Source organism: Seriola lalandi, unplaced genomic scaffold, assembly GCF_002814215.2.
Source record: "Seriola lalandi dorsalis isolate HSWRI2012SDOR001 ecotype SW California unplaced genomic scaffold, Sedor1 jcf7180002052130, whole genome shotgun sequence".
NCBI lineage: Eukaryota > Metazoa > Chordata > Actinopteri > Carangiformes > Carangidae > Seriola > Seriola lalandi.
This window is the reverse complement of record NW_019522683.1, coordinates 837,628-864,826: the sequence shown is the minus strand read 5'-3', so window position 1 is coordinate 864,826 and position 27,199 is coordinate 837,628. Positions and strand designations below refer to the sequence as shown.

At 40.7% G+C, this 27,199-nt stretch overlaps 2 protein-coding genes across 6 annotated transcripts; one reads left to right on the top strand and one right to left on the bottom strand.

Moving 5' to 3' along the window:
• Window positions 1-40: 40 nt before the first annotated feature.
• Window positions 41-8,690, bottom strand: tab3 (TGF-beta activated kinase 1 (MAP3K7) binding protein 3). Of its 3 annotated transcripts, XR_015436820.1 has the most exons (8): window positions 8,494-8,690; window positions 7,618-7,789; window positions 6,078-7,347; window positions 5,053-5,213; window positions 4,466-4,559; window positions 4,197-4,371; window positions 1,393-1,476; window positions 893-936 (listed from the first exon to the last, which is right to left on the bottom strand). XR_015436820.1 is itself a non-coding variant. In XM_087172253.1 (7 exons), the coding sequence occupies exons 2-7, from the start codon at window positions 7,717-7,719 to the stop codon at window positions 791-793; spliced, it is 1,857 nt and encodes a 618-aa protein (XP_087028379.1). In that variant the 5' UTR covers window positions 7,720-7,816; window positions 8,494-8,689; the 3' UTR covers window positions 41-790. The 3 variants fall into 3 exon arrangements, 2 of the variants coding, with proteins under 2 accessions (XP_087028379.1, XP_023255779.1); XM_087172253.1 differs by lacking the exon at window positions 4,197-4,371 and having other exon boundaries at window positions 41-936; window positions 7,618-7,816; window positions 8,494-8,689; XM_023400011.2 differs by lacking the exon at window positions 4,197-4,371 and having other exon boundaries at window positions 41-936; window positions 8,494-8,689.
• A 5,518-nt stretch (window positions 8,691-14,208) lies between these two features.
• Window positions 14,209-26,430, top strand: nexn (nexilin (F actin binding protein)). Of its 3 annotated transcripts, XM_023400072.2 has the most exons (15): window positions 14,210-14,367; window positions 16,344-16,800; window positions 16,956-17,153; window positions 18,661-18,745; window positions 18,845-18,993; window positions 20,434-20,634; window positions 20,743-20,916; window positions 21,099-21,287; window positions 22,115-22,306; window positions 22,736-22,780; window positions 23,081-23,275; window positions 23,529-23,750; window positions 24,578-24,766; window positions 24,890-25,253; window positions 25,406-26,430. In XM_023400072.2, the coding sequence occupies exons 2-15, from the start codon at window positions 16,393-16,395 to the stop codon at window positions 25,417-25,419; spliced, it is 2,625 nt and encodes an 874-aa protein (XP_023255840.1). In that variant the 5' UTR covers window positions 14,210-14,367; window positions 16,344-16,392; the 3' UTR covers window positions 25,420-26,430. The 3 variants fall into 3 exon arrangements, with proteins under 3 accessions (XP_023255839.1, XP_023255840.1, XP_023255841.1); XM_023400071.2 differs by lacking the exon at window positions 25,406-26,430 and having other exon boundaries at window positions 14,209-14,367; window positions 24,890-25,288; XM_023400073.2 differs by lacking the exons at window positions 22,736-22,780; window positions 25,406-26,430 and having other exon boundaries at window positions 24,890-25,288.
• Window positions 26,431-27,199: the final 769 nt, after the last annotated feature.

Sequence of the window (27,199 nt, the reverse complement as noted above, 5' to 3'; positions counted from 1 at the left end):
CGTATGTGAATTGTGACAAACTATGCTCACATGCTAGCTGTGCATGGTCAAGTCACATAGAATCAGCTCCTTTATTAAGTACAGCAAGTTGAGGCATTTGCACAGGAAATCGACATCTTTTGAACACATAATACAGGGTGGCATAATATGCATAAAAGTACCAGGAATATACTTGTATGCAAGTCTCTTTAGTGTTCTTCTTTCAGTGAAATGAGCTCTAATACAGAGCCAGATACAGTGTACAGTCTACATTTCGCATTAGTCAGAACTTATATACCATTGCTTTCACTGTTCCACTGTCAGAGAGGGAGTTACAGGTCCTGGGTTAAAGTGGAAGTTCCTCCATTTTCAGTTCAGGAATGGGCGCAGTTGTGTAAACAGGGCAGTCACTCATTCTGCGTGGAATGTTCGCTAGGTAAACCATAGCTCCTCCTCAAACCTCAATTGCTTTGACCTTTCTGAAGCCCCGTCCCAACCACTGCCAGAGTCGCAGCATGTCACTCCCTCTTTTATACATTTGCCATGAGAAGAGTCTCCAACTGTCCAGGAAAAGATTCATCATCCGCCAACAGAAAAAAGGGTCAAAGTGCACAAGAGTAGTGGATGGGAACAGGACAAGTCGGCAGAAAGGGATAGTGGCTCTTCCTCAGCAGGTAAGAGGGGCTTATATATTGATTGACAGGGGAAGACCTCTAGACAGATTCTGCAGATTCTGGAGGGGTGTGGCTTATAGTATCCAAGGATTGGCGAGGGATGGGGCAGGGGTGGGCAATACAGCACAGAGCTAAGCTCAGGTGTAGCGCGGCATCTCGCACTGTTCACAGCGGTTGAGTGCAGGGTGGTTGAGGAAGGTGCAGCTTTCACAGTTCCACTGGGCGCCTTCAAAGTCCTCATCCCTCTGAGGCCCTGGCACTGGCTTGGAGCTCTGCTCCCCTTCTGACAAAAACACAAAGAAGCAGGACAAGAAAAAGACCGTTTACTTGTACGATAAAGAGCATAACGTAACAACAATTTAAGTGTCATCAACTCAGGGCTGGAATTAACCATGGCTGTCACTCAACAAATATGTGTGAGGCACGCATTCAAGCATCAACCATTCAAGTATAAATGTTGATAGACATGTGCATTCACTTAATAGTGAGGTTTCTCATCTAGTTTCCATGCCAACAGATTTGTGGAGGCCAACACAGACCAAAGTCAGTTAAGCTTTTATTCTTGGTTTTCAAACAAAAATGTCCCAAATCTTCAATGTGCTGGAACTAAAATCTGTATCTTGGCAACAGTATTAACATATGATCCTACCCTGAAGAACAGGTATTTTTCTTCCTTTACACATCCTGAAAATATCTCAAGACTCATGTTTATGCCCTGAAAATGGCTTTGGATAATCACCTTTCCTTCCAGGTTTAGGCGGAACAACTGGACCAGGCTCAATGTTGTCATAAAAGTTGTTGATTGCTTTTGGGTCAAACTTCCCTGTGGAGGAAAGCAGAAATCAGATACTGAAGTTTGTTTAGAAGTGCCCATCCCAGCTAGAAATCCAGCTTCACTCTTCGGGCCTCCTGACAAGCTGTTGTGTTCAGAAATACAAAAGCAGCCTCCTCATTCATTGTCACGCACATTACCAAGGCAAAAAACAGAATGCAGGGTCAAAAAAGCTGAACCTAGCTAAATTTTAACAGCAACATAATGAAACATCGTCTGGCTACGCACTATATTGGCCAATCAAATTTATGCAAGTGCACACACATTCCTGTTAGACCAATTTGTAACATGAACAACGTAATTCTGGTGTTTACATCAGGATCATCATGACGGGGAGATAAAAATGATTATTGCAGTAAAAACTGAGCCTGACTGAGTTGTAAAACCCTGTCTCTATGTGTTATAAACTGCGGTGAAATGTTTTGGCATCGAAAAGTTCATAGTTCCATTGGTCAAACTGACCGTCCTGGATTGTATTTAATCATCTCACTGGCACCTGAAGCAACATGCCCCAACCAACTCAGTCCTTCTTGCGTTTTTTCCCCCCCAGTACTGCTGCTACAATAAATAAGCCAACTCAAACACAATTCACACATTTACAGGATTTTACCAGAAGGTGGCGCCTTATTTTTTCTTCACTTGACATAAGAGACACCGTATAAGTTCACTTTCTAGAGTGCTCATATAAACAGAGATGCTTTTTCCAAATATGATTTATGAAACAATTATCAACATTAGATTTTATTGTCTGCTTAGAGTAGACTACGCAGTTTTAGCACTAAGCAGAAATATAAGACTGCTACAGGCTTATACTCAGATGTTAACTTGACTTATCGATTTATTTTTGCAATCGGATTGAACTTTCTGCAAACAAAGTTCTCTCGGTAAACAGGCTGTTTTGAGATACCGTATATAAGGTGCTCCCCTGGAAATATTTTTATCGCCAAGCTCCATTGCTTCATGTTGTGACAAACAAATAAAAACTCAGCTAGGTTGGGTCAGCTACGGTAGAGCACAGTCCTCTGGCACATACGCTAAGCACGCTCTCATGCACACCCTGACTAACAGATAACTCAAAGATTACTCAAGGTGGCAACTATTAGCCTACTGTAGTTTAAGTTACTGTGCAACAGTGCAATAAAAAGTAAAAGGCCAATAAGTACATTATCAAACCTGTTCAACAAGCATTTTTTTTTTTACCGTTTTGTCCGCAGTGTCCCAGCATGCTTTACACAACCACAGCGCAGTAGTTGAGCTAATAGCGTCTTGTTATGAAGAAGCTAAAACGAAAGTTGTCTGTACGTCGTCTAACGGATTATCTCAGTTTTCCACAAATCTTAAACTGAGTTACTGACTGAGACAAAGCAGCCCGTCCTCTCTCTACCAGCAGCAGAGGGAGGACGACAGGGGACAGAAGGAAAGACTAATACTTACTGATGTCTGTGTTTGTCATTCTCTCTAAACTTTAGATAATGTCAGATGTATTATTTATTTTACTGACATTTTAGATTTCTTTCCAGTAAGATATTGAGTTTATAGAGTTGCTGTTAACATCACTGTTGCAGCTCTAGAAATGGTATTTAGTCGTATTTATAACATAAAACAGTTCTAATCCTGTTTTATTTAGGCTATAGGTTGACAAACTTGATTTTATGTTTATGTGAAATAAACAGTAAGATAATTTTCTTGCTCACAGCTTTCTAAATTAGTTAGCCACAATTCTAGCTAATGTCATGGCTTGTAAGTGGAAGGCAGCTAACAAGCTGTTAACATATAGCATTATAATCATTCTGCCTAAATGACATAATGGTAAATATATCCACTCGCATCAGTCCAGTTACAGTCAGTGCATTGCAAATACTCACAACTTTGACCAAAGATATTTACACTGGTAGTTTGTCTCAAAATTTTAAAACTGAATCACAACACCTTTTCAGAATTAACACAAACCTTGATAATTAATGTCTGACCATCACATTTCAAAACAGCTGGCTAGAACTGGTTATATGAGAGGGAATATTATTAGACCAGCAGAAAAATACTTGACATAAACAATGACAATGAATGACAGTGAAAGCTGATTCAGACAGTCCCCATCCTCCCTCAATAACTAAATGAAAAGGATACTTATTAAAAATCTTTGCTCATGCGTTTGTAAAAACAACAACAACAACAACAACAATAATAATCATCATAATAATACAATACTGCCCAATACATCGTTATCAGATTTATCAAATATCAAAATTGGTATCATCCTGAAAAATCCTGTACCGGTTGGGCTCTAATCCAAACAATACACATCACCAGAAATATGCCATCCCAACCATGAAGCCTGACGTGGCAGCATCATGCTGTGGGGATGCTTCTCTACAGAAGGCCCTGCAAAGCGTGTTAAGGTAGAGGGTCAGATAAACACAGTAAAGTACAAATAAATCCCGGAGGAAACCCTGCTGCAGTCTGCAAGACAACCGTGACTTGGGAAGGGATTTGTTTTCCAAAAAGACCACAGCCCAAATGTTCAGTGGCACTGGGCTAATTGCAAGTAAATTGGTCACACTCTGGATCCTGCTGCCATTTACAGTGTTTCAGCATCTAACTTCACCACACCAGGTAAATAGATAAACCATCGCAACTAATTTCCACAGTGTGGTTAGGGGCATTTCGAGGCAGTACTGTTATCAATTACGTAATCGACAGGGATCACGTACCAGCCAAACACTGTGCACAGACCCAATGAGGGTCAACCATGGATCAGCCTGTGTCCTGTCACAGACCAGCCGGTCATGTTAGAATGCTGCATCTGTATGCAGTGAGATGGAGCCCCATCCATCACTTTGGACCCGACTCTGTCTGCTTCTGGGCTTGGCTCTTTCAAGATCAATGCTTTCAAATAAATCAGAGGAACACTTCAAAGGTTTCTGTAGGAATGTGCATTTCTGTGTGTTCATGTGGCGCGTGTGTGTGTGTTTATGTATACCTCTAGACTGCAGTAGATCTGTCTCCTTCAGGGTACAGTCGATATCAATCTGAAGCTGTCTGTTCAGACTCCGCAATCGGGTCATCTCTTCAGGCTGCAGTCAGTGCAAACACGCAACCCAGTTAGATTACACAAAAACAGACCACCAAACATTCCCAACTGCCCCTTTCAAACTTCTTATCGGTAAGAAATCAATTTGTATAATACAATAATGCAATTTGCCTTATCATTACTTTTATGGCTACATTTTCCCTGCATCTGGACAACTGAATTTGATTGTTTGTAATGTTAACTTTAATCCTTCTCTGCTTTTTGAAATGGCTGTGAAGTCCAAAGGCTGATGCAAACTCAGACTGTCAATTGCAATGTACCTGCTAGACCCTCCTGAGCCTCCATGACAGATGAAGACAAAGTCTAAAATATTCCCCTGAGCTGATAAAATCATTCATCATTCCACAGTCTGTGGTTGTACATTATCTATTGTGAGCATCTCAAAATGTATAAAAAGCTTTGTGGTGACATAAAATTTGCAAATGCGTAACTAGCAACAATGTACTGGTGAGTCAATGTACATGCTCAGTCCTTACTCTGGGTATAAGACTGGTCGAATTGACTCGTCGAAAGCGTCTTTGAAGGGCATCGTATTCCATGTTGTTGACATCAGCCTTGAGCTGCTCTAGTTTCTGCTTCTCCAGCATCAACTCCTTCATTAGACGCTCCATCCTGGCCCGCTGGTGGAGCAGGAGAGCTGGAGGGAAACGCACCAAGAATACGTGAGATTCAAGAGTAAATAATAAAATTTTATATAAAACCATATCTCACTTTAGTGCTCTGTTAATGCTCTTCATCAATTTACAAACCACTGACATTAAAAGGTACACAGGCTGGACAAAAACATCTCATGAAAAAACACTAAAAAGGCAGTAACAAAGACAGACCTTGAAACAAAAGATAAACTTGCATCATGTTGGTTTTACAAAAACTCTTACAATCACCACTTTAACAATATGTAGCACAAGACAACAAAAATAGTTAAAGAGGACAGACACAAAGCAGTCACACTGCCTACATAATTTATATGGCTGAGTATAGGAAATTGTTCCACTTATGCCAAGACAGCAGCTTAACACCACAAAATGATAATCATTTACCTCTTATTCAACAGGTATTTGTCAGTTTCAAATAAAAAGATGCCAATTTAAAATGTAACAAAGTTGCAATTATTAAAAAAGTTTACAGCGTAACCCTTTAAATCACTTGAGTGAAAACTACTGTAAACATGGGGACAGAGAGAGGGCTACAAAAAGCAACAAATGCATCCTGCTGGAATGAAACCGGGATGTTGCTGTTACATAGAAAACGTATCAAACACCAAGATACAAAATTATCATCAAATTCCAAATTGAAACACATTGATAAACTCTGTTCAACAGGGGTTTCATGAACACAACTACGAAGTTAAATGTCTTCTATCAGCTATAATCAGGCTAAATGCTGGCCTAGTCTTTATTTTCATCAGCACAGCCCCAAACACACATCAAACATCGACTCCAACTGGAGAACATTAGTGACACACACATGCAGGGTAATAGAAAAAACAGGAATCCCTTACCTTGTGTGTAGGCATAGTCATCAGAGCCTGAGCTTGAACGTCGGGGCATTTGGTGAAACTGACTGGCAATGTTCCCTGGTAGAGCGGAGATGGGTAAAATGGGTGCAGGGGCAGCACTGTGCTCTCCTTGGTCTACTATGTTGAGAAGAGACTCAGCTTCGGCCACAGGAGGTGAGCTGGGCGGCCTCTGGGCCTGACCTCCAGGGGACACTTTGATTTTGAAAGTGTAGGCTGATTGGCCTGGTTGAGGAGAGGAGGCAGGCCGAGGCCTTGTGGCGCCCTGGTGCTGCAGGTACATCCCAGGGTGAAAGGCTGCAGGGCCTGGAGGTCCACTCATAGTGATGCCCCTCGAAGGGGAGCTGGGCGAGGGGCTGGTGGGCATGTAAAGCGCTCCTTGGGGGTGAGGGGTGTGCACAGGTGAGTTGCTGCGTGGTCTTGGACCCTCCAGGGTAATTTCTATCTGGTTCTTTAGGGAGCTTTTTGTGTGGTAGGGTCTGTAAACAGCTGGCTGTTGCTGGGGTTGTTGCTGGTGATGGTAGGGCATGCTGGGAATGGTTGGGGAGCTAATAGGAAGGAAGACATATTGCTGGTGCTGGGGTTGTGGCTGGGGCTGTGGCTGGGGCTGTGGCTGGGGCTGGACCTGATGCTGTGGGGAGCTGTAAGGTGAGCCATATGTGGGAGTACTGTAGGGGGACTGCTGATGCTGATAGACAGCCGCTCCTGAAGATGACCAAGGCGCTGGCTGTGGGCTCTGGGAGGGTGAGGGTCGAATATACAGGGTGGTGTTGGTGCTGTTAGCGTAGTGCCCAGGAGGAATCTGCAGAGCCTGTGGGACAGTAGGTATACTTTGTGAAAGTGTGACTGTTATAGGGTTCATAGTATAACGTGGGACAGGGGAGTATGTGGGAGACATGCCCTGCATTGAGGGTGGAGGAGTGGGAGTGCTGGCCGAGCGACTCTGATCGTTCATAAAGAAAGGATTGTAACCCGGGGAGGGGGCCATGGTGGCAGGGGCTGACAGGGGCTCAGGGTAGCTGGGCCGCTGGGGTTCGATGTGACTGTCACTAGTGCTGTGCACTAGAGAGCGCCCTACTCCTGCTGCTCCTCCATTTGCCTTGCTTGCCTCTGAGCCTGGGTAGCCCAGGCTAATGTGTAGCATGTGGTTTCGGCTCAGTCGTCCCTCCTCTGGACTGTGATGGAACTCTCCATACAGGTATCTATTACTCTCCTGAGCCAGCAGGTGGCAGCAGAGATCCAGGTTGTTGTTGTTCTGAGACAGAAAAAGAAAGGTCTCAGGCATGCAGTTTGGATCAGTGGGAGTGTTTAAGTGCTTAATTACTGATTTTACTTCCTTACTGTCCAGTATACATCATAAGGGACAATACTAGAAGCGGTGATAGAGTAGCACAGAAATAGCAGGATATCATACAATAAAACAACCTTCTACCCAAGTGGTTATCACACTGTCACAAATTTTCAACATTCTCCAAACAGCTTTTTAAGCATATGCAGGAATATGTATGTTTATTAATGTGAATACCTGCAGAAGGCACTGTGACACTACCCCTTCTGGGATCTCTGGGAAACGCTGCTTGAGGTCCTGCAGGATGTGGTAGTCGAGCTGAGAGCCTCCCTGCGCCATCCTGAGCCAACACAGAGAGTCAACGAGCCCAAAGCTGCAGTTGCGGAAATACCCGATCTCGTCTCATCCCCTGAAGGTGCAGAAATGACAGACAAATCTGAAGACAAAAAGATGTCAGGGGAATGCTTGTAATAATCCCATTAGCACTGTTGGCCTGCAAAATTTCTGTCACACACCCTATGTGTCAGCAGTAATTCCAGTCAATATTTCAATTAAATACTAATTGTGCGGCATGTCAACCTGAGTTTTCATAAAGAGCATAATTTATTCACCAAGAGAGGCGAAATGGCATACAATACAATACACAACCACAAAGAAAACACGCCAGCGTCACTGATATTCATTCACATTAGCACACGGTTGCTAGCAAGGTGCCTGTCAGTCTGTTGTTGTTTGTTTAGCCATACTATTGCACCAAGCAACGACGACATACCATCGCTAGCTAGCAGGCTAGTTAACAGCATCAGTTAGCCTCCGTGCATCACTCAGACAAACAAACAAGCCGGTATACTGCGAGGCTACTACAGCAAACAACATTACCACCGCTGGGAGATTGTCCAATGTCACCTGTGACTAATTCAGCAAGACAATCCCCTAAACAAGTTTAAATAAGATTAACTCAATTCGTCAACTGCCTGCCAGCTAACTTTGCTAATGCTAGCCATAGCTCGGTCCTGTTGGCTGGTCAGCTGTCAAGCCTGGGTGTTGATGGATTAGCTAGCTAGCCATGCTAAAGTCAGCGAGCTTTAGCGCGAACCTCTTGATAAAACTCACCATATGTTAAGCGTCTCCCTCATGGCTCAGACCATAGCTGAGTCTCTAGGAGAGTTGAGATATGTCTGAAATGGCGCGCCGAGGTTTGTCAATTTTTTTGTTTTGGCTAAATAACTTGTAGTTTCGCATTCCAGCGTCAGGCCCCCGCCGCGGAACTGCACACAGACAGGCTGTCTATCGCGATAATGTCAGATTTTCCCGGACCAGGAAGTTGTTCAAATCGGACGAATTGACGCTGTGCGTGCTCCGCCGTGCCCCACTGATAATCGTAAGGCAGAAATCCATTCAGTTTTTACAGATTTTCATTCAATGGCCACAAATTTCGCTTTTAAAAGTTGCTTATTACCTAAAATCCTGCGTGATTCAACAAACTATAGGTCTTTCTTTTGTTCAGCCAATACCAGTGCCAATACCAGAAAATGTATTAAATATTATATTTCAAACATCATTAATATTGTAATTGGGTTGAGTCCCTTAACACTCCCTGGTGCAGATTGGAGGCGCTCTCTTACCTCATCTTCCCTCTCTGCCTGTAGCATACTCTTCTGTGCCTATGAAAATCAAACATGTCCTGCACTTACCAAACTATATTAACCGTTTTCATTTCATCACTTATATTCAACTTACTTTCATTGGTACAGAAAATGTATTAAGATATTTCAGTATTTGCATGAGGATACTGTCCTCTAATGTCCTCTAGTTTTTCTTACTCATTATCCACATTTGGACTGCAATCTCATCTTTTCAGATATTTTCAAATGAGACACTGTACTTCCACCATTTTTCCTGTTTATTAACAGTTTATATGTCGCTTATGAAATCCAAAGATTTAAAGTAAGGCATTATCATATCCAGTTAAGATGCATAAACAGGTGAAATAAAACATATCTAAAATAATGTAAAAACAAACTAATTTAGAAGCAAATACATAGACTAATTATGCTATTGGCTACACACTTCAAAACTTGAAATGAAAATGAGAAATAAAGAGAATGAGCTCTGTTTCCCAGTCTCGAAGAGAGGCCTAACCAGTTCTTGCTATGTGTTGCCCCAACAATATCACATGCCATATTTCAGACGCTTGTGTGAGTGTGCAGCCTACATAAGAAACAGAAAAGATCAGTCATCTGATCTAAATTCATTTTGCATGACTTGATAATTGGTTCTGGTGTGCTGACATGATCTGAGGCCACAATGTAAATATGTGTAAACAATGTAGAAGGAAAAACAGGCTTTGTAATCTCTGATAGAATAAGGAACTGTGTTACCACCATTTACTCCCTTATTAAGTTCGTGTTTCCATGTTTCAGTCTACTTTTATCTGCAAAGAGCCTTTGAGCTAAAGCATACAGACATGAAGTATTGAATGTACATCAGTGACTCAAGTGCATAATGACTTATGTCATAGTTATGAGAAATTTCATCATTATGAGATCTTGATCTCTCATGTAGACTAAAGGGAATTGGAAGGCTTCGGAACTTGCCTGATCATCAGGTTTTTAAGATTTTGTCAGTGTCAAAGTAATTCAGTGAAGCTGTGAGGACATCCAATAAGCAAAAATCAACTGTTAAAAGCACATTCGGCCTCCCTTTCCAAAAGATAAACAAAATAGGCTATGGGCTCTTTTCTTGTAAAAGTTTACTCACACAAGTGAAGACTTTTAACCTGTAATGTTGTAACTGTTTTCACTAGGGGGCAGTGAGAGATCCATGAATTCTGCACAAGCACTCACACCTCAGTGTTAATAACAGGAAGGAACTTGGGTGGTATCTGTAAAGGAAACGGCTTTATGGTTTAATTGAACAATTGAGGAGGCAAAATGTATCCTTCCTCATGATGATGACAGGAAAAAACAGTCAAACAAAACGCCTGTATAAGAGATCAGAGCATGGTACCAAGTATAGACTGGTGCACAATCATATGTCTTCTTCAATCCAGTGGCTGGTGTTGTGAGATTGAGTTTGATTGAGAGATTGTGAGACTGTGGCCAGTCATGGATAGTAGCACTGTCAACAACCCAGTCATAAAGAGTTATGTCTGATTTAGGAATGCCTGATAACTGATAGGGCTCAAATTAACTTTGGGCTGTTTCAGACCACATCTTACCTGTGGATGGAATAGTTATTTTCAAAGACAATCTTGCAGTGTATTGTTACCAGATTTTAAATGATTATATTATATAAATTATATCAGTCCCTTTTCACATTTTTGCATATAGTACTGAATTTAATTACATTACCTGTTCTCTTAAAATTTCATGTTGAAAAAAGCACTCACTTGTAAAAGTTAGCTTTGTCTTTAAAGCAGCCTGGTAAGAGTGTGGCTTGCTCTGCCCACAGTCAGCACCTGTTCTGTGGTAGAGTTGCTTTTTTCCCTCATGACAGCTGAGAACTCAGTGGTCACAGCTGGGAAATTATGACATTACTTTCTACTCATGTAGTTCAAGACAGAAATGGTTCAATTGCAAACCTTGTAGAGATAAATTCTGCAGTATCTCTACATTGATTAGTTCAAAAGAAATGGCACTGTATGCTGATTGTCTTGATTGTCTTCTGCAAAACAGCGAAACTTATCTGTGTAGTTTTTAGCTTGCAGCATTTTGGCCAGTTAATTCAGCAGCAACAAATTTCACCTCAGTCAACCCTGTACAACTGGAAAAAAGACAGAGACGCCATTAGTTCATCAGAGTGCACCAGAGTTCATCACCTATGTGGTCTGCTCACACTCTTGTCTGGTTAGCACATGCAAACCCACAGCAAGAACACAGCAGAGCGTCCCGACATCTCTTCAGCCTTCAGATCATCTTACAGATCAGTACAGTTGTCTGTCTTAAGAGACTGTTATCCATGAACAGCAGACTATACTGCAGCTCAGTGGCATTCCTCTATTTTCTTTAAAAACTCACTTCAACAACACCAGTATCCCTATAGGCACCCAGGCAAGGTCAAGACATGACTGACACGATTGAGTTCCAGCAGAATATACTGTATGTTAGACATTAATGAAGAAGGTTTCTCATGTTTTGGTGGACAGGAACCTGTAGTGTGTCCTAGTTGTTTTGTTTTTTTTACACAGTGTTTCAGATAGTGGAGGGGGAGGCTTAAAATCTTGGATGATTTGTCGACAGTTTGTGTGGTTGGTGAAAGTGGTAGGGGAGACACTGTTCATAGAATAAGCTGTTTTTTTTTTTATCTGATATCTGCTGATATGAAGTGAAAATGGTTCTGTGGACAGGTGGCACTGATGTGTCCATCCACCAGCACACTGATACAGTTTTGACCTGCTGAGCTAGTCTACTGGGGCTTCAGCAGGGGGTGTGGGGCTGTACCACTGCAAAAATGTTTATAGGGGTGTCAGGACTGAGCTGCAGCAGCTGAGGGTAACGCACAGTCTGACTCAGGTTAGCTGTCCGTGCAGGGTTGATTAGTTGCCACAGCTGTGGTGCTATTTAAAGCAGTCCCCTTGTTGTCCCTGGTGTCCTGCAGAACAGAGGAGGACGGAGCCCCTTCTTAGCAGGAAGTGAATAAATCAGGACATGAAAAGAGCAACTCCAAAACATGCTTTTCTTCCAAAATTATTTCTTGTCATGTTCAAATGTAACTTTTAATAGAATACATTTACGTGTTCCCACATTTAGACACAGCAGGCTAACAAAAACCCATGCATCCATGTCAGTGCATATATCAGATACAGTAGAAAAATGAAGCCCAGAGAGAACAACATAAAGACAAATGAAAACTCTGCGCCTGTTTTGTGAGTTTGAAGTACATTTATTATTTATATTTGAATTATTAAAACCACTAATCGGTTCTGTTTCTCTCTGCCTACACCTGAAGGCTTTACTTTTCGCAGACAAAGACCTTCCAATCCCTTTTATCAAAAGAATCCCCCATTTCTTTCTGTTCCAATTATACTTTGGCTCTCAGATTTCACTTCTAAGTAGAGTATTAGTGGGAGCTTTAGCCCTCTAGTTGGGGTTTTCCCAAAGCCTCACAGTGAGTGATTGCTGAAATATGTAACAATCGTACTTACCCTGACATTTACCTTCAACCTGTTGATTTCACATTATAATTTCCATGTGAATGTCATAGCCTATTACAGTGTACCAGACTATATATATATATATATATATACTATGATTATTTACATATTGATAAAAAATTTGTGTAACTGCAAATTTACCAAAAGCTTTTGTGTACCACTTCTCAAGAAGTCTGTAACATTCCTAGAATACTTGAATGGGGACTTGCTGTATTTTCTCCCCCAGGCCTGTTTGGTCAGTGAGTCAGCAGCTGTGGATGGAGCCAGTGGAGCAGAAAAAGTGTGTCTGCAGCAGGGATTCTATTTACATCCATCCACAGTGAGAGTTCAAATGAGACTTACCCATTGGGTAGCGTGTCAGGACTATAATGAATATGTTATCCTGTGAGCTTATATATATTACTTCAAAATATCTGACATGTAGGAATTTATGGTTACTGACTACATGTGACCATACTGAAAAACTGGTGATGAGTGGCTCTTTGCATGATGATATGAGTTCCAACCGTCATTGCATAGCAGAATGACAGCAATATCTAGGTTATCACATTATCACAGCAAAGGGCAAGCCGGTTTCCCTCTTAACTGATAAGTCAGGAATCCTGGTTGTAACAGGCCAACATGTCCGTCTGCATTTAGACTGTAGTGCTCCCAAACAGACATGACCAGAAGAGTGTCTAGTTTCTCTTGTATCAGACAATTCAGCTACTTTTTTTCTTGTTAGTCCATCCCTGGTGAAAATAAAACTAGCGACATTTTAAGTCCCCATATTTAGCATCTATAAGCACTACATAAACAGTTAATACTTGTTTATAACACCCTATAATGTAGTGGTAACCAGATCTCAGTGTTTATTAATGTATTTGATAACAACTATAACAACTTCTGTGGGTACCATAAGTAGAGGCCCACAGGATAATTGTAATAATATGTATTTATAGGCACAGTTTTCATTCTTGACAAATACTGTGCATTAATAAGCACTTAAAATGTCCAGCACGCAACTACATTATAAGGTGTTATAAACCGTTTATTTAGTTTTTATATAGGGTACTTCTTCTAACTGCTAAATACCTATGAAAATAGAAAATGGCAAATGGATGACAAAATCAAGGCAGACAGGAGAAAAGACAAAGACAATAAGTAATAATCAGCATATTAACATTAGGCATATTATTAAGGGAACTGTTGTTGCACATCAAAACCACTGCCATAATTTGGAGATATTTGGAGATAAGATATTTTATGCAAAACAAAACAAAATCCTGCTGGCATTGTGGTATTCTATGGTAGGCTATAGAACTACAGCCATAGTTATCATAAATAAACGTTTGTAGTGTAGACACACTATCACACAGTGTATTGTGGTTAATGTGTGGGAAATGGGACTAGAATAAATGATGTCACTCAGGTCAAAGAGTAACTATGTACAATAAATCACTACAAAATAACCATTGACAACACAATAATTGGTCCCATTAGTTCGAACAAAAAAATTGACAAATTATTAACATTATTTATGCAGCTGTGACTGCAAGTGATCAGGATGGGCCTGAGTGGGTGCATGTGTGTGTCTGTGCACACGCCCGCGCGAGGCAACAGCTGAACCTGTGGCAGCCGCGCGCGGAATGCAGTATCCAGTAGAAAGTAACGGTACTTTTATGGAAACGGCTCATCGCCACACAACCAGCAGCCAGTCGAGTTGGTGCACCGGTTGATCAGATCTCGGATTTGTCCCGCTTGGCCCAGAGTTTCACTTCTTCTGGTTTATATCTACCCTGAGGATTTAAAAAAAAAAACCATACACAGGAGGAAGACATCACGCTAAAGAGGTAAACTCTCGTTTTATAGATCATGTAGCCAGATTAGGTCTGAAAAAAACACAGATTGGCCTGTTCGCCATGATTTAGCAAGGTCAAAGCTGCTTGAGTTTAATTGATAGTTGTCTTAAACAGATCGTAGCCTGAGGCATCACATGTATCTGGTATCTGCATGTGTAAATCTATCAGCCTATTTTCTTTTAAAATTGTGGTGAGTTACAGTTACATATAGTATTAGTTACTCCACAATGTGTAACCAGTCATACAGAGAGGAATCAATATAATTCAGATTGGTATAGGTTGTAGTTGTCAGAATGGTACATTACCATATTAATCCACTTGTATATGTGTCGAACTATTTTTTCTTACACAGAGTCATGATATCTTGTGCCAGCTGAGTACAGAAATAGGACATCACCAGCCAAACCTAAAACCTGTAACTGTTTTTTTTTTTAGAAAGTTAACTCATAGGAACTGAGAACTAATCATGAAAGATTATTTCATTGAGTATTCTAAATTGTATTTATCAATACACAACAGAAGAAACACTGTCACTTGCTGCAGTTTCAAAATGGACGATGAGGATCTGATACAACTCTTATTTTGTTCAGTCTCCTGTCATTTACCTACTTCTTACTAGGACTGAAGTCGGGAGATGAAGGGAATCAAAACCGATAACAATCAATAAGCAATAAGCACTAAGCAAGCACCATGATTATGTTATGAAACTTGCTTTAATGTCAAAGTCACTGGTCTACTTATAAATTTATTGTTATTCTAATTTTAAACATTTTGCCAAATTTGCAAATCCTGTGTATGTGTGTTGACAGAAGCATGAACACACATGTAGACTCTTACAAACTATACTAAAGAGAAAAATACAATTAATTAATTTCAGCCATGAGAGTATTTTTTTTATTGTGTTGTGAAGCTGGGCCGATGACTTCTGAATCTCATTTTACATTGGCCACACCTCTGAGGCCTGTAGTGGTCAAACCTCATTGTGGACTCCATTGACTGTGTGCTGAGCATCATAGGCCAAATAACAGTGATATGGGATAGACAGTGGTTCATAGTTCTATATTTCCACTATTTGTATACCATGCAACACATTATGGCCAAGCTCCTGATTAGCAGGGTCGTGCCACACTATGATCTTCAGACCTGAATAGAATAGGTATTTGAGGACACTGATAAACAGCAACAGTTTTAGTGTTGGATGACTAACAGTCCAAACAGTCTCTCATTCATCCAGTTGTCTACCTCTTAGTCTGGCCATTTTGTCAAGGGTCTGTGGGGCGACATGTGGGTGCCAACTTGAGCTCTGTCCAACTGCCTATCACTCGTCAGAAATAGCCATGATCACATGTCCTGCACCCACAAGTGGGCTATAAATAGAGGTCAAAGAGCTTCCATTGCGCTCTTTCTCAACATACTGAGAAGTGGAGCAGCTCTCTTTGCCCTTAACTTTGTTTTAAAGAGGGGCCTGTTGCACATATAAATCCCAGCCCCAGATCAGGTCCATAAACGTTTTACTTGATGAAAAAAAGATATTTAACTGTCAAATAAAACCATGGCTTATGAAAAGATCTTACAAATTAACTATTTAACCAAGAATTTGTCAAAAAAAGAAGTGAATCTTGTCAACACGAAGGGACAGGCATTAAATGACAAATTCATGTAACATCCAATGAGAGCACATATGGATATTCAGCTACTTATCTTGAATTTTTTCAAATAAATGTATTAATATGAAGTATTAAGTTGTTTTTTTTGCAATGTCAGTCAATTAATTGCTTAATAGCCCTTTCCATATTGTATTTAAAAAGCAATACATTTGATAATTCAGTGGAAATGAGCGATGCATCATGTTACATGGTCAAAATTCTTCCCTTTTGTTGTGTTTAAAGCAGATTGGCTTCAGTAAATCCATTGTGCATTATGCAACAATACAGTAATATTTGCCCTGTTCCTCCTTTGCTTTACAGGTGACATTTTAAAAGAGCCTGTTTGTCAACTTGTCATTGTGGTACAAACATGACGGAGGTGGCGCAGGTCGCGGCTGCAGTCGCCCACGACATGGATGATGTCACTAATGAAAACGAGCACAGCATGAGCGAAACTGAAAGTAAGGTAGATGATATGACACATGAGGAGAATGATGTGGCGGTTAATGAAGATGATGACACTGAGGAGAAAAGTGAGAAAGCATCACACACAGAAGACAAAAAGCCTTGCCACATGAATGATGAAGAAAAGAGTGACGAGACTGACAAGCCACATATGAACGGTGTGGAGCACAAAGAAAATGACACAGCCAAAGAGAAAAATGAAAAACCAGAAGCTGTTAATGGAGTATCACAGGACAGAGAGAAGGAGGAGGAGGATGCACAACCTGACACAAATGAAGATCAGAATATGTCTGATTTGGCTCTTAAGAAAGAGGTGAGACAGAAACCTAATATGATAACCATTAGTTTATCATATTAGATGATGTGATTGTCCTCCATATGAATATTGCCCTTGAGAGAAACCGTTCCCCCTGTTACTTAAGATAACTTTCTCTTATCATTTTCTCTTTTTTGACTGTTAAACCACAGAAACTCCTCCGATCCAGAAAGCCGGTGGCCAGAAGCTACGTGCCCAAGATGAACAAAGACAAGGGGGATGTGACGAACAAGTATGAGGCCATGCAGAAGGCCAGGGAGGAGCGCAGCAGGCAAAGGAACAAGGACCAGCAGCAGAAGAGGAAAGACCAATACGTCAAGGAGAGAGAATGGAATCGCAGGAAGCAGCAGGTCAAAGACAGATAACCCCATTAACCTCTGACCGTGACCTGCATGGCATGATGAGGCATGACGGGTGGACAAGGCTGCCAGTTTGAGTGAGAATTCACTGTCTTCTATACACCGCACTGCAACATTGACCACACAGTGTTTCATGCAATTAACCTATTAATTATCTTTACTTCATATAACATTCAGCTTTGCTTTGTGCTTGACTTAAAAAGATGGTGCGTTTGTTTGTTTGCTTTTTAAATGTAACTTTAACTCTATCAATGTGCAAAAGGAACACTAAACAACAGAACTCAGAACTCCACTGGCCCTCCAGTAGCTTCATCATGTAACTTGCATTTTGTGCAGCCAAACATTGTTCAGCTCAGTGCAGTTCATTTTAAATTGTGATCCAGATCCCAAATTTTAGGATATACGAAATACATCAGGCAAAATATCAGGGAAATAATATAATAGTAATAATAATGAATGTTATTTGTATAGCATCTTTCAAGTTGTGATCTTTTCCTGAAATAAAAGCAGCAACACAGCAGTGTAGTATAAGTCATGCATTCAAAGCTTTTACAACTTTATATTGTTGGATATAATTAGGAATGCATTCATGTGTACATCATTTTAATGTTGCAGCTGGTAAAGGTGGGGGTAATTTAATGACTCTATATAATGCTGGGTAACTTGTGAGTTTACCCCAGGGACCAGTAAAGTCTTATCTTAACCTTTACCAGTACATCCAATTGTACAACCAATACAGCCAATTTGTTGATTATATTCTGTATAATCTCATTTGAGTCTGCGAAGTAACTAGTGGCTAAAGTTATTAAATTAACGTAGTGGAATAAAAAGTACAATATATTCCTCTGAAATGTAGAGGAGTAGAAGTATGGTATACAGAAAATTGAAATACCTCAAAGTTGTAGAAGTGCAGTACATGAGTAAATGTACAAATGTGAGCGTTTGCTGCTTTTATCTGTTTTTTAAATTTTATTGTGAACAGAATATCTTTAGGTTTAGAGATGGGCAAAACAAGATATTTGAAGACGTCTCCTTCATTGATGCACTAGAAAAAACAGAGAATACACACATGTATGATACTGACATGAAGTGTGGAAGATATATTTTTTGACTTAGAAGCTGCTTGTGGGAAAATTAATGGGGAATGTAAGAGATTAAGAAATCAAGAGTTGAGGCAGCTTGACTTTGAGATCGACTGTGGTGAAACAAATGCAGTGATACGGTGTTATGTGAGTGGATTATCAGTGATACTCAGACAGAACAACCTTCCTGTGTACAGTCGTGCCATAGTTGGCCAGACCTGGACACCTACGCTCATCTCCTCTCTGTGCAACAACATCATGGCCCAATCACAGACCCACCTGCAAGTCACATGATCCGGCTATTAGCAGGGATTAGGCCCTTGTTCTTGCTGGGACCAGCATGGCTCCTGAGTGGCAAAGGAGATGATCCCAGCTAAACTGTAACCTCACCATACTCTCCATCTGATCTACTACAGATAAAAGAACTACTTGCTTCCAGTGATGAGGAGGAAGAGGTGAAGCCAGCAAAGGTTGAAAAATCCTACGTTCCCAAAATCACAGGTAAGACAAAACAAAGGGTGCGAAGGGTAGAATAGATGGATATTCATCTGGAAGGAGGGGGAGGTTGAAGACTTTTGTCATGCTCTGTTAAATCCTCAGGTAGTGTGAAGGGGAAGTTTGCAGAAATGGAAAAACAAAGACAAGAAGAGGAAAGGAAGAGGATGGAAGAGGAGAGGAAGAAAAGGGAAGCCCAGGACAAGTTGGAAAAAGCCAAAATCAAGAAAGAATTGGCTCAGAAAGCAGCAGAGGTAAGTGAGCCTGCGGTGAATTCCTTGTCCTGGGAAGTGGGACAGCATGTCTAAGTGGTTCAGTGCTGCCTTTGTGATGAGAATGGCGTACTTGTATCTGTAATGATTCAGGTAATCCTCAGCTGCCACTCAGATGAGTTATTTTAAGTGGCATCTGAGATCCAAACAGTTGGCAGAGGCTGGATATAGGTCTGAAACCACTAGGAGCCTTGTTGACATGACCAGCATGTGAACTCATGGTAAATCGATCACCTTTATTTCATCTCACTGAGACTTGTTACAGATGAGACAACGTGAACGGTGTTTTTAGGCTTATTATACTGTACCTTCGGATAGACAGTGTAGTTCTTGGGAATGGTTACATAAGCATTCTTGTACCAGATAGGCAATTAAAGGCAATTACCTGCTACTTCTTTGCCCTAATTCTGCTCTAGTACAGTGAGAGCAGTCAAATTTCTAATAACATTAACAATACTTTAAATGTTCGACAGCTATATAGAAATCTTTATATGTTATAAAAGCATTTGTTTAATTCAGCTTTTTACTTGTAGTATATCTTTATAACTCTGCGTCCTCAGCGAGGACACTGGGACCATGTCCTCTAGAGTTTTCATTTGGAATTAAGGGGTAACAACAACTAACAACTTTGGGGGAGTTACATTCAACAATTAAAAACTTAGACATTACATTAGACATTATTTAAGCTAATTTCACCATTTCCATTTCACCACCTGAACTGTATTCCTAGTAGTGTGGACAGGGCTTTAGACCTTCACGTTGGGAAATTAAACTGTGACGTTTATTTACTGGGTCTATAACTGTGACAAATTGACTTGGAGGTTTCTTAGAAAACAGAAAATGACAGACAAAGTTGTGAGACAGTCATTTTATTTTAGTTGGTTGTCCTGAATTTAGGAGCAGCTGTTGACCATCTGAGGATTTTCAACAAAACTGAATGATATATGTCTCACAATTAAAATGATCCTGTTTAAATCTAAGGAAGCGCTGAGTTGATTGTCTAGAAACAACTGGAACAGAGCTGCCAGGTGTAGACAGCATATGACTGGCAACTGTTTCCCACACCTCCCAGTGACTAAATTAGCTTTAGACCTCCTTACTGTGACTGAATTAGACTCTGCTATCTTAGACTGACACCCATCCTCTGACCTACTGCAAATGGTGACATTTGGCCAATAAAGTTGCCTACCAAAACCACCCATGTATTCTTATTCCCAGTCTATGTGTATTGGGCACATGCACTGCGAGTGACCTAAATTTTCCTCCACCTCTGAATAGTTAGTGTGTCACTGTATCTATAAGAGCTCAACCCCTTGCACATGACTTGCCAACATGGTCTATATTTCATCGTTTATTTATTTTAATGAATTCCTTATTCCGTGCCCTGGATAAGCTTACTTTGAACAAACATTTTTTTTTTAGGAAGGAGATGACACAATCCTGGTACGGGTGGTTCCAGCAAAACCATCACGACCTCCTGGCAGAATCAAGATGAACTTTGAGGACATGGAGAAGAATCGAGAGGAGGAAGTGAAGAAGAAGGCAGAGGAAGAGAAGAAGAGACGGTACGATGAAAACAGACGCTCCTTCAGGGAAGCCAAGCGGCGCTCAGTTGTTGAACAGGTAGGAATATGGGTAAATGGATACCCTGACATTTTTTGTGAACATTCAGCTTACATAAAATGTGGATTGAGAATCATGTGTTAAAAATGCCTTCAACCTTGCCTTCAGGATGAAGAGGAGAAGCCCTCTGAGAAGATGCAGGTGACTCCTGGAAAGCTGAAGATGACATTTGAGGAGATAGAGAAGGAAAGGCAGGAGCAGAGGAAGAAGCAGGCTGAAGAGGAGGCCAAACGCCGTCTGATAGACGAGAAGAAAGCTTTTGAGGAAGCCCGGCTGGGAATGGTAAACAGCCACTGAAACAGCAATATCAGACAAATTAATTTTCCATTTTGATAACCTACAACATTAGAATCCATTTACACCTCATCTTTTTCCAGATGTAGATTTCTTGTGTAGTGGATTTTTGAATGTTCGAACTGTTGTTGAGCTGACTCAGTGCTTATGGTGTGTTTGTGTATTATCAGGGAGAAGATGAGGATGACGCCCAGCCATCTCAAGAAGACAAGGAGGAGTTCCGACCTGGAAAACTGAGGTTGAGCTTTGAAGAGCTGGAGAGGCAAAGAGTTGAAGAAGAGCGCAAGAAAGCAGAGGAAGAGGCCAAGAGACGGATGGAGGAGGAGAGAAGAGCCTTTGCTGAAGCCAGGAAGAGCATGGTCAGTATGCTTTCCATAAATAAGTACAGAATTCCCCACAACAACAACTCAAGTTAAGGAAGACAAGTTCTCAATGATCATAAAAATGGGAGAATTAGATGTGAAGATTGATGAGGCTCTCATGTCTGTCTATTCATAAAGCTACAGTAAGCATACAGTTAGCCTAGCTTAGCACAAAGACTTGAAACGGGGGGAAACAGCTAGCCTGGTTCTTTGTGAAGGTAACAAAAGCCTTCTATCACTTCCTCTAAATATCTTGAATTAACAATAATATCTCATTTGTTTAATCAGTACAAAAACCAAAGTGTAAAAACAATACTATTTTATAGTGGGTTATCATCTAGACTGGGCTGGAACCAGTAACTGCCTGGAGTCTGACGGCTGTTCAGGGCCAAGAAATAGTCCAGCATGTATCCCCCAGTAAACAGCGAATTGTTCTTTGCACAGATTTTTGTACGGATTAAGCAAATGAGATATAGCATGTTAAGTGATGAGCTTTAGAGGCTTTAGTGGGTTTTGTAGCCACTGGGCAGACCCAGGCTAGCTGTTTCCCTGTTTACAGTCTTTGTGCTAAGGTAAGCTAACCAGCTGTAGCTTTGTTTTTACCAGACAGATTTGAGAGTGGTATCAATCTTTTAATTTACTTTTTCACCAGAAAGAAAATAAGTGTATTTACCAAAATGTGCAACAATTCATTAGCTTTTGCACTTTTTACAATTACAAGTCCATATTTTGAAAAGTTATATAAAACTGGCCAAAGATGATTACGCCATCCGCAACTTCTTATACACAGTCGTCAAAGCTTACCTTGTTGTGTTTTTACTCAGCTTGTAGATGAGGATGATGAGGCGCTGATGGCCTTGTTGAATCTGGAGGGAAATAAGCCTGGGAAAATATGCGCCAGTTTTGAGGAGCTGGAGCGCCAGAGAAGAGAAGAGGAGCAGAAGAAAGCCGAGGAGGAGGCCAAGAAGAGATTGGAAGAGGAGAAGAGGCTTTTTGCTGAGGCCCGCAAGAGCATGGTAAGTGCACATGGCTTAGTGACGAAAAGCCGTACAGTGTGCACGCATATGGCTGATCACTAACATGTCATAGCTTTGTTATTGTTGTTCAACCTTTGACTTGATTTGCTGCTAAGCTGCTGAGCTTTCCTCGGTAAAAGAACAGGGAGAAACATAAGAAAATTTCAACTAGCCCAATACACATATAAACTGTACATATTTCTTATTATCATGGCTATGTTTAGGACATATAACTCATTATAAATAAATATCAGTTATGACCAAAGCAGTTTTGGTCAAACTAACACTTATTTTACATATGTTATGTATTATCTATAAATGGATTCTAATTGGATGTGGATTCATCATTTTTGTTCATGTATATCATTCTTATGGGCTCAAATGGTACACCTGCATTGCTGTTCCCTTGTCCAAATTATTTCCTTTAAGAGCCCTGGCCTGGATCAGGAAAAGTCTGCATATGGAGATGAAACAGTAAGATATTTTCAATTTCAAATGTCCTTGTTTCACAGAAACATAAGAGGAAATGACACTTCATACAGTATAGGATATGCCACTAATAATACATCTGATCTAAATACCTGGACACAGAGACACGTCATCCAGATGATGCTGTGGCTTTTTGGATGCATGTTGTCTTTAAATGGTATATGCAACAATAGAAATGGCACCTGCTTCATTTTTTTCCGGTTTTATTGCATTATTCAATGTTAGGTAAGTAGTTGGAGTTCAATTCTGTTACAAACTTAAGCCTGTGTGTACTTGTGTTTATAGGCACCAGATGAGGAAGAAGGGCTGGTGAAGAGTGACTCTCAGGAAGCACTGCACCCTAGAAAACTGGAGATCAACTTTGAAGAGCTGCTGAAAGAGAAGGAGGAAGCTGAAAGAAGACGTAAGGCGGAGGAGCGTAAAAAGAAAATGGAGCAGGAGAAGCAGGAATTCGAACAACTCAGACAAGAAATGGGCGAGGTCAGTGTGGAACAGTTGAAAATTTATATGGAGCATACTTTACTTTACTTGATTAATTGTTTACTTGATTGTTTTAATATGAGCTGAAACAAATGCATTTTACATAAGTTCCACATCACAAACATGCAGAACTTGCGTTTTGGGGCACTTCATTGCAATTCCAAATTTAACCTCTTCATTTGTTACTCTGCACATTTCCAGAATTTATAAAGTACTACCTGCCATGACAATTAATTGTGCTTCAATTTCACAGGACGAAATAAACGAAAGCTCAGATGTTGTAAGCAAAGAGTATGAAGAGCTGACTAAGCTCAAGAGAACCGGCTCCATCCAGGCCAAAAACCTCAAGTCCAAGTTTGAGAAGATCAAGCAACTGACTGATGAGGAAATCCAGAAAAAGATTGAGATGGAGAGAGCACGGAGGAAGGCCATTGATGATGAAATTAAAGAGAGAGAAGCTGAGAGGTTCCAGGAGGTAAGAATACCCCCGCACCATACAGGAATGTGAATACAAAATGCCACAAACAGTCGTCAAATCAAAAAAGTTTCATTTATCAAAATGACCATTAGAAATTTGCGTTTTTCATCATATTTTTACATTTTGTCTTTGAAAAATGACCAAAAATACTCAAATTTGGATTGCAGGAAGAAAGAGAACAAGCACAGTGAGCACATACCTCCAAACAATCCTACACATTAAGGAAGGTGATTAAATAATGAGATCCGACCCTTTAACTGGATCCGCACCCGAATATAATGAGTTCTTCCCTGGCTCCTGCCCCATCCCTCCACCAAATTTCATGCAAATCAGTTCAGTACTTTTTGCTGACAAATAAACAGAGACCGGTGAAAACATAATCTCCTTGGTGGAGGCAATAATGATAATGATAAAGCTAAAAATAATAATTGTAGCAGTAGGTCGCTTGCTGTGACAGATCCGGACTCATTGCCACAAAATGTCAAATATCGGCAAGATTTAAAAGATTTTATAAAACAAACAGTTTTTAAAACTTAACTTTTCATGACCACGTCTTTTTACTGATTTTGATGTGGAAACTGGGTTCGATCAACAGAATTTCATTTATCTTGACTTGACTTGTGACTTGCTTGATGTGAGCAATGACTTGATTTGTCTTTCTTGACTTAAAGCAGGGACTTGACTTGACTGATTCTCACAACAGCAACTTGGGACTAGCTTGAGACTTTAAGGTTAAGACTCGAGACTTGCATGTGATTTTCAGATGTGTGACTTACACCTACCTCTGTTTCAGGGTCACATATTGAAATTGCTGTGTTTTTCAGGAGGATGAGGGAGGAGAATCAACTCCGACGAGGCCCGAGGAGTCTCCATTCAAACAGAAGGTGGACATGCGAGCCCGATTTGAGCAAATGGCCAAAGCCAGAGAGGAGGAGGAGAGGAGGAGGATAGAAGAGCAGAAGCTGCAGAGGATGCAGTTTGAGCAGCAAGAGATTGATGCTGCCCTCCAAAAAGTAAATCTTCCCTGTTCATGACCATATATGTATTCCTAATGTTTGACAGCTCAGCAAGAGTTCGCTTTAAAGTTTCTTTGGCCTTAGTAAATATTTGTGCTTCTTGTTGTCATCTGTTTACAGAAAAAGGAGGATGATGGGGAGGAAGAGGGGAGCATCATCAATGGTTCTGCGGCCTATGAAGATGAGGAGGATCACGCCAGGTCGGGGGCTCCATGGTTTAAAAAGCCCCTTAAGAATCAATCAGTGGTGGACTCGGAGCCAGTTCGGTTCACCGTTAAGATCACCGGGGAGCCGAAGCCGGAGGTGACCTGGTGGTTTGAGGGAGAGATGCTCCAGGACTGTGAGGACTATCAGTATATAGAGAGAGGAGAGACATACTGCCTGTACCTGCCAGAGACCTTCCCAGAGGACGAGGGAGAGTACATGTGCAAGGCTGTGAACAGCAGAGGCACAGCAGCCAGCACCTGTATCCTCACAATAGAAAGTAAGACCACCTTGGTGTGATTGCATGTCTGCATGATACCTCCTATGTGGATTTCAACGTCTCTCTATAAAGTGGATCGCATGCTCCTCTTCCTCGTGAACTCGGACTGAGTGGCAGTTGTGGTTAACTGCTCTTCTGTTTCTTTCTTGCAGCTTATGACTACTGATTGAAGCCCTTCCACGTTCTGGAAACTTTCCCTGTTGTCTCTCACTCCTTTTGTAAAATTTTGTCCCTCATGGTATGGTATGGTCAAACAGCAGAGGGAAGAAAATTGCAGTATGCTTGGCATTCCTTAGGGAGGGATACACACGCGCACACACACACACACAAAAGAAAAAAAAAAAAGCAAGATGTTGTTTACGTATTGCTCAATTGTAAAAAGCTGCACTCCCTGTTAGAGTAGGATGATAACTGTGCCAAAAACAGACATGATTCTTGTTCCTATGCCAAGGATTGCAAAAATTTCAAAACTATCTTCACTGAGAGGCCCTTCAATGATAGTTGTGATACCAGCCATTTTTAAGTATCATAGTACTGTATTGTAAATATCACACCTTATGGTCCATACATGGCAAACCTGATGCTTGAGCCACTGAAATGTAAAAAAAAATGCAATGCCCTTGTCTGCTGATTATAAAGAACAATGTGCGGAAATATCAGTAAAACATCTTACATGCTTGCTTGGGTATTCTACTACTGCTCAACAACTTCATCAATCAACTTTATCAATCAGCATGTAGTTTTCTGTACCCTTCTCTATATTAGTCAATGGTATTGTGATACTTGCCTGGTATTATATTGTGGGGTTACATGTTAGTCATCTCTGTGGGGTTTGTTTACAATGATATGACATTGTACTGGTAGCAGCATAATGGAGGAACAAAACAATTTGAACTTATGTACATCCGAATTTTCAATGAAATTCTTTAGGTCCATATAAAGTGTTTTTTAATTGCAGCATATAAACAATTTTAATATGTTGATTTTTCATGCACCAATCCCCCTTTTGTCTTTTTGAGTTAAATGTAATACTCTTGATACAGTCGTAATAATTCAGTTGTGCTGGACAGTAGGTAACCGTTTTATGGTTTGATAATGAAAAAACATAGGCTAGCCTGAATATTTGTGACATATTATAAATGAAAATGTTTTAATAAAACAAACAAAAATAACACAATTTTTGTGATGTCTTTTGTTGTTACATAGGGAAGACTTGAATCACTGCTACCTGCTGTTCCCTTTGGCTGTGGAGGAATATTTTATTATAGTGACCAAAGTCGGGACTACATGTCATGTAACACACTGCACCATATCTATTACACATTTCTTTGAAACCATTACATCTGTTGCAGAAATTGAATCAGTGAACCTTAAAACAAAGCAATGCTTGCAACCCTTCCTCATCAAGACTGGATCACCATCCAGGCAGAGGGCAACTGCCCTGGGGCCTGCATGCTAGTTGATTATGGTAATTTAATTAACTTCAAATTTGTTTGGGAATTTGTACCTCTAAAGTACAATTTCCATTAAGGCTGTTGCTAACTTACTAATTAATCTTTTGGCCATGTCTTGGAGAGGGATCTTGTGTTACCTTATTAGAGCTTTGTTGTTCATTTCGTCCTCACATGATGCATTTTCCTGATCGAGTTGTATTTAATCAAATTGCCACAAAGCAACACAAATTCAATATTATTTCCGCATGGGAGTGGTTGCTCCAGACTTGAACTTGTAGGTGACAGATAATAGCTCGGAGGGTGTTGGGTGGAGGATCAGTAGGGGCTCAACAGCACAAGCCGAATCCAAATGTCCACCCTTTATTTATTTGTTTTTACATCATTACAACCTCATTGCTATACCAAGCCAAGTGAAGTCTGGACGCCAAGCAGACTCTGTGGAAGTCTCTCTGAGGCCCTTGTCGACTTAATGAAGTGTGGATTTGGACAGTT

Excerpts from the sequence above, each read along its gene's own strand:
- tab3 (XM_087172253.1), bottom strand. The coding sequence starts at position 7,719 with ATGGCGCAGGGAGGCTCTCAGCTCGACTACCACATCCTGCAGGACCTC. Across the intron at positions 4,560-5,052 it reads CGACCAGTCTTATACCCAGA|CCTGAAGAGATGACCCGATT; the intron begins GTAAGGACTGAG and ends CACTGACTGCAG. Across the intron at positions 937-1,392 it reads GCCTAAACCTGGAAGGAAAG|AAGGGGAGCAGAGCTCCAAG; the intron begins GTGATTATCCAA and ends TGTTTTTGTCAG.
- nexn (XM_023400071.2), top strand. The coding sequence starts at position 16,393 with ATGACGGAGGTGGCGCAGGTCGCGGCTGCAGTCGCCCACGACATGGAT. Across the intron at positions 20,917-21,098 it reads AGGAAGCCCGGCTGGGAATG|GGAGAAGATGAGGATGACGC; the intron begins GTAAACAGCCAC and ends GTGTATTATCAG. Across the intron at positions 22,307-22,735 it reads CTGAGGCCCGCAAGAGCATG|AGCCCTGGCCTGGATCAGGA; the intron begins GTAAGTGCACAT and ends ATTTCCTTTAAG.